Source organism: Monopterus albus, unplaced genomic scaffold (genome assembly GCF_001952655.1).
Source record: "Monopterus albus unplaced genomic scaffold, M_albus_1.0 scaffold35.1, whole genome shotgun sequence".
NCBI lineage: Eukaryota > Metazoa > Chordata > Actinopteri > Synbranchiformes > Synbranchidae > Monopterus > Monopterus albus.
In genome coordinates, this window is record NW_018127915.1 from 1,345,944 (window position 1) to 1,358,611 (window position 12,668).

Below are 12,668 nucleotides of genomic sequence, written 5' to 3' on the forward strand. Positions count from 1 at the left end.
CTTTTGTGTGTTCTTCCATTGTGTTCTGTACATTGAAAAGCTGAAAGAGTCCGTGTATTGATTTAATCTTTGTTTACACCAAAACCTATTTACATTCAAAATGCTTTTTGCCTAGAAGAGAAAGTCACAGTGACTGTGCCCTAAACAAACATAAGTTATCTGCAGAGTCAAGGCCAATAAATACAGAAGACAGACCTGTTACTCTGAGGACAGATATAGATGAAAAAACGTGCAGAGTTGCTGTTTAGAGTAACTGATGGAAATTCACATAATTCATATGTCGTCGGACAGTAGAAGATGATAACGTCTCCAGTATGTCATGTTGTTGACGGGGACAGACATCTGATATGTGCACTTGTCCAGTGTGTGTTTGTGTCTTACACTTAAACCACTTTTATTTGTGTGTAGTGATTCCACTCTCTCTGTAAGTACTTAGAATTGTGTGAACATTATGTTTTAGGGTTATCAAATCAGAGCAGAATGAATTCAGTTCTTTTTGTATTAAATGAAGTTAATGAATCATGGGAACTGCCCTTTAGAGCCGTATGAAGCTGCTCTGCATGCCAACCGAGAACTTAACATCTTGCAGACCCCAGAGCAGAAGACACGAAGTGAGGCGGGGGGGGGGGACAAAATCTCCCTTCTTAACTGAAGGGACTGAGAGGCAAAGGGTGAGAAGCTGAATAAAGCAAGAGGGAGCCAATGCATACACAACACACACACACACACACACACGGCCAAGCTGGTTGAGTCAGCTGTGTGAATCCTCATGGGCTAATTCTTCCTGTGACAAGACCAAAACCAGCAATGTATGTACAATTAACAGTTACAGCTAAAAAGAAAAATTCAGGTAACCTGTTCTGTCAAACCTGTATAGTCAGCGAGCAGCTCAGCACAAACACACTGTGAAGCTTCATTACTGCTCCACCCATCTCAAACATCATGCAACTGTCAGTACAAGTGAAATACACACACACTAGTCTTCATGGAAGTCTTGTGATAATGGTTTTGTTGTTGTGGATGATTGGACGGTCTAATAATGGTGGCTCATACCCAGAATAGCACACCATGCACATTCAAACACTCAAATTTAAAAAGAAACCATTCCCTCTCCCTCGGGCCATTTATATGGAGATGAGAGACTTGGACACCAGGTGGATACACACACACACATGCACACAGGTGCAAAGTGGCACGTAGGACTCATCATAACATCGTCCATTCAGCTGAGCCCTCCAAGCTCATCATAAATGATAATGCCGACCGTCCACTCAGCCTCAGGTGTTGCAATACAGACAAGGATGGCACACACACACACACACACAGAACAGTGAATCGGCCCTCTTTTGGGTCTGTTTTGTGGACAACCCTTCAGCTCCTCAACTGCCAAGTAGCTCACACACATGCACATCAGCAGACACACTTGTAAATATAGCCACTGGCTGCCTTGCAGATATGCTCTGGTAGCCTATGAAAGAGAAGTGTTTGTTTGGGTGTGCAAATGTGTGTAGGAAGGCGCAGGTGGACTCCAGGACTGATATCAACTATTTCTGACACATGACATGAGTAATGCTTTAATTTGTGTGTTTTCATGCTCACCCAGTGCTCTGGGTAATGAAGTGCCCCATTAGCCTGTTTGGACTTGATTAAAGATGCAGGTGTCAGTTCAAATTTCTTAATGTGGAAGCTTCATCCTTCCTATGTGGAGTTTGCATGTTCTCCTCGTGCCTGCATACATTTCCTTTGGGTGCTCCGGTTTCCTCCCACAGTGCCGAAGACAAACGGTAAATGTGAATGTGAAAGGTCAGTCTGTGTGTGTCAGCTGTGTGATTGCTGTGGCCTGTCCTGGTGACCCACCTCTTGCTCAGTGTCAGATCAGATCTGCTCCAGTTCCCCTGCTTTATGGATTCACGATGTGTCACATCAACAAAAACACAAACATACAATACAGACATCAGTGAACAATAGTTTGAGGAAAATGTAAAAGAAACTGTTATGAATGTTAAATAAAGCAGGTCTTATCACAGGGACTGTGCAGTCAGAGCAGGTGACTTAGTGAGAAGAAGTGTAAGACTGCAGAGAGACCAGTGAATCAGCAGTAAAACTGTGGAAAACAGACATTAGAGTTTGTGGCAGCTTGCAGAAGCTGCAGGGCTCAGCCTGTTCCACAGTGCAGTTGTAAAATAGTTTCATCGCCTGGCAGTAGCTGAGGTTTACCTGCTCTCCTGAGAGAATGAAATTCACAAAGCACAGGGGACTCAGATGGCAGCATGGTGATGCAGTGGTTAGTGCTGTCGCGTCACAGCAAGGATGTTCTGGATTTGAACCCGGGCCGACCGGGTGCCTTTCTATGTCGAGTTTGCATGTTCTTGTGCCTGCGTAGGTTATTTCTGGGTACTTTGGCTAAAAAGCAAAAATGATTGAGGTTTGTTCCCCAGATATCTTTCAGGGCCTGTCACTTTCCTCCATTCACCTGGCAAAAAACCTTTGTTTGAAAGTTAAACCAAGTGGATGTTTGACCCTACTGTATAGCCACTGATCAAACTTAACTCTGGAGTTCAAGGTGTGCAGTAAAGTTGTAAAGTGTGACAGACAGTGAAACTGAATGCATAGCTGAAACATGGCTTAAACCAAGGCTATGTGTTTTACAGCAGGGCCGCCCTTCGGGGTGACAGCACATCAGCTCTTGGCTGGATAAGGTCACACTGGCACTCTGGATGGAAAGTAAGGCTGCTCTGACATCCAAAGACAAGCTCAGGGCTAACTGGCACATTTTGAAAGGGTGTATTGTCTTCATTGTTTTGTATTAATGTGATGTTGTAAGATTATATTTTGAACCTCACACCAGCTGTGACATCTAAGCTCTACAGACTGCCCTGCAGCCAACCAGAGAGATAAAGAGACAGCAACAGACAGTGAGCCCTGGATGTGTCGAGGTAAGAGCAGCAGGGAGAGCCCTGGTTTAAAAAAACATAAAGCTTTAAGGTCAGAAACAGGCACACACCCTCCTCTGGCTTGCGGCTGATTGTTGGAGTGGCATTTAATTAATCCTGTCAGAAAAGGTTAAGAAAAAGAATAAAAGAAGAGAGAAGGGGGAGAACAAAATTAGGCAGAGCGAGAGACTCTGGAAGGCGTTTCATTTGCCTTCTGAAAAACTGTTAATTTCACTAAAGCAATTTAGCCTAGTTTTACTTGGCAAACACTGAATCTGGCGTTATTGAGCAGTCATTTGGCCAAATGTAAAGTACATCTGCATGCTCAAGATGAAGGCTGGGGACAGTGATGTTATAAGTTGTCCGATATAAAATCTTAAAAAATCTACAGTAAGTTTGCAGGACATTTAGTTTAAGGTGAGCATAAGTGAATCCCCTCCCTTTGGAGTCTTTCTCAAGCTCCTGAGCACAATATTCAGACCCTCGCTGTACAGCTGTCAATGAATGTATAGCAAACTGTTCCAAAAGGAAAAAATGGTGTCTGAATGAAACTAAACGTCATTTACATATGACAGAGATGTATGAAGGTTATCTGAGATGATGTTTTTAAGATGGATCTGATGCTCAGAAGAGCATTAAGAAAGGTTTTAGTACTCTGTACCTCAAGATGACAGTGACACTGTATCTGCAGTGGCTGATAGGGTCATGATAAGGTGTGAGCTTTCTGTTCTCTAAAGTCAGTCTGTGGAAAAGTCATTTTCTTTAACTCCATACCCACTGCACTTGTACTCATTCATGCAGAGCAGAACTGCCAGCATGGAGCTGGATTAGATGAAATTTGAGCCTGGTAATCAAGACAAAACTGTATGATCAAGCAGTATTGTTATGGAAGTGCTTTGTGTTGTACTTCTTCTGAATGAAAATGCTGTAAATTACCAGCTCCTCCCTGATGTGAACATTAGATTTCTAAGCCTCTGTCGTCACAGGGGATAAATGTGGTAGAGCTCGTAGCCCCTATTGAGCACAGGACAGCAAAGGTCATAGATTATGTAGTGCCGCCTAAACTTGTGCGCAGTATATTAAAAGTTTCTACCACTGTATCGTGTTTATATTCACGAGACACACGCAGCTTAGTTGTGACCTTGACTGTGACTCATGTTTGTCAGGAGTCAGTGACAGCAACACAGCTGAGGCAAAGACAGGGCAAACAACAATGAGCTGTGGCTTCCTGTGGAACAATGCTCCTACACCCTTTCAAACAACCGCTCAAGGCAGATGGATTAAATGCACACACACATCCTTGTTTTTGTCACTGACCGGGTCCCTACATAGCCTTACATTCATTTCCAGGAGACTAACCCTAACCTTAAATAGAACTGCTACTTGTCTAACCCTGACCCTGACCCTGACCCTAACCCTTACCTTAACCAACACTTGCTTTAACCTTACACCCCATCGTTTTCATAAAATCTGACAAACTACGTTGCGGGGACCAAAAAATGGATTTTGATTTGCACGTGTATAGAAAAACAAGGCCACACACACACACACACACACACACACACTTTTACTGTCCCAGTCTCATAAAAAAAAACTATTACCCCTTAGACTACATTGCCATCTGCAGGCCTTCAAGTTGCATGGACTTTTAGATCAGTAATCTATTTTCAGTTGCCATTTCATAAGTCTCGTTAACTAAAACTAATGCTGTCTACTAGAAATCTTACCATACAATACAATTTTTTGCTGAATAACTTGAATACGACTTGGGCATCTGTATATATTTAGCTTTAGTCGTGTAGATGCTATACATTTTCACCATTGCTTTATCACTGTCTATATATACATTTGTACATACGTTTGATCTGCTATACTGCATTTTTATTTGCTTGTAAATATGACATTTTGTTAGACACTAACTGCTTTTCACATGTACATCTTCTAATAATAACAATAAAGTCTAATCTAATCTAAAAACTAATTTAAAGAGGTGTAACAGCACCTCAAAACTGTATTTTCTGATGCATAGAACCTCTTATAAAATTTATATCTAACCTTTATTTTACCAGGAAAATAAGTCCCATTGAGGTGTCCAAGCTGTGTTAGGCTCATGTTCATTGACATTCCAGTTACCTCGTGTTTTAAGATTAACAGAGCAGTGTTCAGCTATGTCTCACTTAAAGATGGTAGGTCACTTGTAGTATATGTTCAGCAGCATGTTGATATTATATTTAGATTGATTTGATGATGGCTTTGGTTCAAAGGAAGAAAGTAAATCAGCATGTGGCCACTTTGTTGCAATTCCCCTGATCTTATGTAGTTAACGTCAGGATGAGAACCTCTAAATATATCTACAACATATTATTAATAATCAGTTTGGATTAACCTTCAGTACATATTAAATGAAATGGTCAGAGACAAAACTGATCTCAGTATAAATGGTTATTTATTGGGCTTTAAAAAGGTAGTCCGGAAGTGACATTAAATAAAAGGAGATGATGAATATCTGGTTGTTGAACAAGTGTATTAGCAACCTTTTATGGATGCAAAAGCATTAAATCCAGACAAACTCCTTTTCCAAAAGCTTATAGAGACTGAGTGTGCACTGTCCCCTGTGCAGATCAAAGCCTGGAGCCACTGACACATACTAAGAAACTGTCCTTCACAGATCTAACATCTGAAACGTCGCCTGTGCTGGAGATTTGTTCTCGTTTTTTCCTCCTGTGCACCACCTACCTGCTGTCTTGGGTAATAGCTAAGGCACTTTCTCTCTTTTCCCCATTTCCACTGATTTCAAAGTGAAATGCTGCACATACTTATCACACAATTTAAAAAACAGTAACATTTTTCCATTAATAACCTGGGCAGTATAATACATTCAGCACATGGATCCCCTGATCTACTGCACTAAAAGCCAATTCACATCACAACATAAAACCAAACAATGACTAAAACATTCATCACCTATGTGGAAATCATGTGTGGATACAGTACAGAAGCATAACACAAATGTCTGAGAGGAGTTTTAGAGTTAAGCATGTGGTACAGAAACACATACATATTCACAAGGATCATTAAAAACATCAATGGGCTTCTAGTATCGAGCTTTGTATCATTTTAGTTCATCTTGACACAAATTTCTTTTATAAAATGCAAAGATAGAATTGACAATTATTTACACTGTTTTTTAAAAACGGCTTTTGCATTACAGCAGCCAGTGGAATACAAACATTTAACAGTATAGTACCATAAGTTAACAGTAGCTTGAGATGCTGACACTGATATTTATTTGCAGCTGTTTCTATGTAAGAATCAAGTCAAGTTCTCTTGATATAAATTACAATAAGGATGGATGATGACTTTTATTAATGAATGTGGCCTGCAGCTAAACTTAATTTATGTTCATATCTTTTAATTTTATTTTGTTTTGCCATGGAGATGAAATGCAGGCAGGAAAGTGTTTGAAGAAACTCCACTGAATAACATAAGGATATATTCCAGGTTAAAACCTTCACTCCATGTCATTCAGTGAATAATATAAGTGTTCCAGCAGAGGGACCCCTCACTCCAAGTATCTGCAGCCATGACAAGGCATTTGCATAGATTATGAGACATATGTTATACATTTACAAATGAGCAGTGGATGTGGGCAGCTGCGGTTTCATGAGTGCAGCCTGCAGAACATGCCGATGCATTCACAGCACTGGATAACATCACTGAGGGTACAGTAATAACACAAGGTACAGGATGTCAGGACTATCACACAGTACAGTACATGGAAATGTCAGAATCAGAAGGTAAACTGAAGTTATAGGCAAAAATCAGCACTGTAGTGAAGATAGAAACCCAAATTTACAAATGTGAACTCAGATCAACTTCAAATACACTGTTCATTAAGGGACTGTACAAAAATTATTCGGGAGAGAGCAGGTAAGAAAAGGGAGGGTAGATTTTTATTTTTTATTTTTGCTGAGAGGGGGATCTTTAATCTTTTTCTCCTCTCAGATTTTCATTGTATTTCATTCTTGTGAGATTTGCTGTAAAATAATAAAGCTGTATAATTTAAAACAATCAAGCAGTTATACCTATGTGTGCCAAGGTGTGTTTTGCCATATGTGGAGTAAAACAATCCTGTCTTTGTACTAGGGCTTTGTTTTCCTCAGCACAGCTAGCTCACAGCTAATAGGGCTGATGTGCCAGCTGTGAGAGGTAGAATGATGTGGTTCTTACAGCTGTGCTCACCCTCAGAACATCAGCAGCTGAACTACAGCAAAATCGATTATATGTGAAGGTGATTTCAGTTTGTTCATCGGTTATATGTGAAGGTGATTTCAGTTTGTTTTAGTTTGATTAATTCAAACATTTGTTTTTGCACAATGCCTACACTACAGTCGTAAATTATCATAGGCACATCAATTAATGCTCAAAGTCAGAAAATGTATTTCAGTCATGCTTTAGACTTGCACTTTAAGAGAAAAACCTATTAAAATCATAAATCAGGTTCAAGCTTAAAAACTTGATTTGTTTATTTCTATCACCAAGCCCCCGTGTGTTGTAATATTTAATCTGCGATGCAAGTTCAGCTGTTCGTTTTCCTTAATAAGGGGGAGAGCCCAGAGAAAAATAATAACAGGCTAATGCTAGGTAAAATGGAACACAAGGTTCAGCTTCCCTTCTTCTACACAACAATAATTTTCACACGGTCCCTAAAGAAACATTCTTTCTGTTTGCATTATGTCAAAAATGGTACTTAGATTCCTTCGAGCAGAAGCTGACCACTCATGGCTCCTTCACAAGCTCCAGAGAAAGCAGCAGGAAAAACAGTGTGTGCCATCAGCTCACTGCATTGCATTGCACTCAGGATGACAGGGACGTATTCATCAAATCCTTGACATTTCTTTGATCCCCATCAACCTGTCAACATTCTACTTTTCCCTTTCAGCATAAGAGGTGATTCTGGTTTTAGTGGCTGCATCAGCGTTCATACCATAAGATTTCTCTTACCCTGTTGACACTTCTGGTGTGGTCATCGTCACCTGAACTAAACTGGTGTGTGTGAGAGAGACAGCGTGTGTGTACAATACATGTGCCCGAGAGCTCTGACGATAACGCTAACATCCGCACACTCCTCTGCTCCAGTGTATTGCTCACCACCACAGCACTGACAACCAGAGAAAAGGCCACACCGAGGAGCAGAGCACATGATTCACTCCAGCATGTCTCTCAATATGCAACGCCGATTGACCTGATGCTGCGCTCTCCACTTTAGTGTGCCTCAACCACTCTAATATGTGTTTCATTGGATAAAAAAAACTCTCCAACTCTATTTAGTACACGGTTGCAGATCTAAAGCTCAATATTAAGGACACATTAGGGGCTGATGGCTCATTAACTGAGGGGAGGAGAGAGAGTACAACCTTAGGATGGCAAGAGGAGAGGGGATCATATGCACAAAAGCAGACCATGTCCCTACCCCCCAACTAAGTGCTGCAGAGAATATGTGTGTATGTGAGGATTTGTGCTAAGTGGAGGGGGAAAAGAAAGTGAGAGTGTGCGTAGTTGTGTGTGAGCGGAGGCAGTTCCTACAGTTTGATGATGTTTGCAGATGCACCACAACACATAGGAGAGACAATGGATCAGTCAGTGGTGGAGATGTAACCTCAGCTGGCCAGGGCTCTGTCTGTCTCTCCTGCACCTTCTGCATTATCTGCTGAGGACAGTCTGTGGGAGGGGGGTTAAATTCACTGGGTACTAATGCTTAGTATGACTAGATCTACTACTGTTGGAATTTTTATATAAGCTATGCAAAGATTAAAGATCTTTTAACATCAAATCCCAGGAGGATTTAAGTAAAAAGCTCCTCTTTACCAGGCTACCAAGACTGGTGGTGTCCTCATACAGCAGGCAAGGGGTCTGGTGCAAACTGTTCCATGCCACTATATTCCAAAGCCCCTAATGCACAATCTCACACACATATATACATTTGAGTGCACACAAGCATATATTATATTCTCTCTCTCTCTTATGCACACACACATATATAATCCCTCTCTCTGTCTCTAAGCTGGGATGAGCCAGCAGCAACAACACAATCCATGGTTTTGACCCTGTATCAAACACTGAAAGAGGGGAAGGGGGGGATTTCCATAAAAATAGGACAAGTTGTTTCTGTAGAAAAATAGAGCATCTTCTAGAGGCTGATAAAATGTCTTTGGCACTTTAAAAACAGAGCATACATAAAGAAATTGACACTGAGCATCAAAGGTCAAACTACAAAGTTCTCTAGTCAGAAAACGATTAAGATAATCCAGGTTCATCCACATATGAGTCTGGCCAGTCCTGGGTGGATTTGAGCCTGAACTGGCCCGTATTCCACCATCTCTCCGTCCACCGTGATCAAGCCTTGTGGAGAAATGGGCTCCAGCCGCAGGGCCTTCACCTTCTTGTACACCAGGTGGGGGCAGCCGCACGCCAAGTGGGTGGCCTTCTCCATGGCGAGGGAGAGGGGGAGTTCCTGCTGTCACATAGAACAGATGGATCAGCCCATCGTCTGCCATCGCACCAGGGGCAGCCCACAGGTCCTCAGCCAGGTGGGACTGGTACATAGCCAGAACCAAAACAAAGTCCTCCTCCTTGACCACTGTCCAGCTCTCTGGGACTGGCTGGTCCAGGCCAGGGATCAGAGGGTCCACCATCTGGTCAAGTCTGGTCTTGCCATCACTCTGTGTCTCGAGTCTCTTGGTGGTGATAGCATTGTTAGAAGAGTTAGTGATGGTGTTGTGGTTGGAGTTTGTGCTGTTGTGATGGTGGCGAGAGTTCTGGTTTGGAGAGAAGTTGGGGATGAGCTGGCAGGGAAGGGAGGAGCAGAGCGAGGTGTGCTGAGGTGGGGAGGGTGGAAGGTTAGCTTCGTTAACAGGCAGGTATGCTAGCCTGCCCTGATAGACTCTGAGGGAGGCCAGACGCACCAGGGTGCCCATCAGGAAGCGGACGATTCCGACATGGCGGTACTTTTCACTTTCGATGTCAACGTCAGCCACAAAGCCCCAGGCCAGGGAGAGAAAGGAGAACAGGCGCTGCCGAGAGGCCAAGTGGACTGACACCAGGTCCAGGGAGCCAACCAGACCTTTGCACAGCATGAAACCACAGCTCAGCAGTAGCTCCTCATTCCATGCTGGAGGAGACCTGGGGAATTATTACACACATCAACAGTTAGAAGCAGTCATATGTGTTACTGTCGCTGTTAAATAAAATAAAAGCACCAGTCTATATTTATTTGTTGTATTTATATTTTTTTAAATTATGTAAGCCTGTAAATGAGATCTAAACACAATACAGCAGTTTTTTGGCTTAGTTTAAATTTAAATATAAGTAAATGTGCATTTCCTGGATAAAATGAAACTCAGCATATCTAAGAGTCTGCAGCCATGCTAGCAGCAGATAAATGCTAACAACAGCTTGCTAACTACCCACAATAAATGTAAACATTCTTGATCCTGATGGCTTCAGTCACACTAGCATTTTAGCCATGCTACCATGACTAAAAGTACCAAAGGTAAGCTTTTCTAACCTTATACCTTATACACAGCCACGTGTATGTTTTTCTGACAGCTACACTTTAGGAATTTTCAGTGGCCCAAAAAGTTCTTTACATTTGGTTTTTTGGGGGGTAAGGAAGCTTTTACCAGCTGTCACATCACTCACAAAGAGGATAATACATTTGACTACTTTGATTTGATTTGACGAGCAATTAAAAGCACCCAGAAAAACCAATAACTGAACGGCGGGTTAAGATGAACTTTTAAAAATCCATTCATAGACAGTTATTGGCATCTAGTCAAGACTGACTGCAGGGGTGGGGGTGGTGGAGGAGGGCACATGGACTCATGACCAAAGCATTCTTTAAATCCCTGCTAAGGCCTGCCCAGACCTGTAGCTTTTGGACACAAATTACAAAACAGGTGAATTCCTGTTTTTTTTGTTTTTGCTGCTGTGCCCATAAGCAACCAGCAGATGAAGATGATATCCTGGAAATGTACCAGATCGACTAGTTCCACCACTTTGAATCATAATAACTCATAATGTGCCAGTTTCTAAAACCATTCCATCAATACTTCAAGAGCTATCAGCTGCCTGAAATGACCTCCTGCTGCAGAGCGAAGCAGCTCCACTCTGCTCCACTCTCTCCTCCCTCCTGAGGAATGATGTGCCCAGTCAGCCTTTGGGATAATTGCACAGAAATGAGATGAACTGCGCTCTTTATGAGCTGAGGTAGGTTCATCTTTGCTCTTCTTTTGCACTGTTAGTCCATGCATTTAAACGACTCATTAATGGACTGACTTACTGTGAGTAGTGGTGGACAGAGGCAGCCAGGGCATTGCCTGAGCCACCTGGTAAAATGCCCAGAGGGGTCTGGATGGCCTCTTGCCAGTCCTCTCGCTCCATCAGACCATTTATCACCTGAATGAGCATGAATGGAAAAAGAATCAGACTATGGTCCTAAACAGAAAGAGGTGTCTGTGTATAACCACAAATTGTGATAAATGTCTTTCATTAATGGTTATAGCTGCTCTGTGTCATGAAATTTAAAGCTACTCTGGCTAAAGATTTATACATTGTACACTGAGCAGAAACCATGCACACATACAGTATACACTTTTGTATATTGTGCATCATCTTTTAAAAAACTAGAATCAATAAAACATCTGGATAACAATGATACATGTCAATAACCACAGAAATTTTAGGTCCTACATTTACAACAGCTAAGCTCTTTTGTCATGTTTGACAACAAGTACAATTTTTATAGGCCTATTCTGAAAAGTGGTAACAACAGATGTGTGAGGGTTTATATTACTTCCATCTGTGACTGATTGACAATCATGTCACTGTGAGACAGAAACAGGCTGGATAAAGTCATAGCACCTCAAACAGCAGCCCATCTCCAGACATGATAACCAGGGCGTCCCACTGTGACAGGTCCGCCTTCCTCACCAGCTCCCGTGCGTGGTTCTGGTGCTCTGATGGACACGGAAGAACAGGAAACATTTCAAAAACACAAAACAGAAGATGTGGCAGCATGTGGGGTAAACTGACAAAATAAAAACAGGGGCAAGAACAGACAAAGACACTCAGCAGCCTCCAGGGTAGGATCAGGGAGATTAGACAGAAGAGAATCAGTTTCCCCTTATCAGACCAGACATATCGCATTAGCCCATCCAGTGGCGACTCAGCATCTGTGACTGACAAATATCTGTATGTCTGTACGTGCATTCATATGTGTATGTGTGTGTCGGTTAATGTGCTGGTGGTTGACTGAGATGTTTGTTCAGCCTAGTTTTACTGGCAGCGTCCTTGAGCGGGGGTCTGCAGGGGGTCTCTGTTGAGCATTAAAGCCTACAGTGCCTCCAGCTGAGTCTCCCCAGTGTCGTTATGTGTTTGTCTGTGTGTGGAATGGAGAGGAGAGAGAGAGAGAGAGGAAGGCAGACAGCACATACGTTAGCAGGTATTGATGCCATGTCATCATGAAGGAAATATTTCTCGCTCCAGCTGAAGTACTGATGGAGGACAGAATTGAAGTAAACACAAATATTCCCCGCTTTCCTTTCACTGTGCTCAGCCTCTACCCTGCACTCTCTCTCCCAGCTGTACTCCTCATGTTGCTGCTGTTTGTTTATTGTTTGGTGGGGAGGCTGCAGCTGTTGATGCAGTGCTGTGTTGACAGAGAGATGCAGAGGG

General features: G+C 42.3%; 1 protein-coding gene across 1 annotated transcript in view; it reads right to left on the minus strand.

The window, feature by feature from the left end:
• Positions 1 to 9,439: 9,439 nt before the first annotated feature.
• The window catches only part of LOC109958866 (sphingosine kinase 1-like), a gene marked incomplete at its 3' end in the record, with an annotated part of 19,491 nt that continues 16,262 nt past the window's right edge, over positions 9,440 to 12,668 (minus strand). Inside the window, exon 5 of the mRNA XM_020597814.1 lies at positions 9,440 to 10,115. Coding sequence (XP_020453470.1) covers positions 9,440 to 10,115 — 676 coding nt within the window. The remainder of the gene's footprint in view (positions 10,116 to 12,668) is intronic.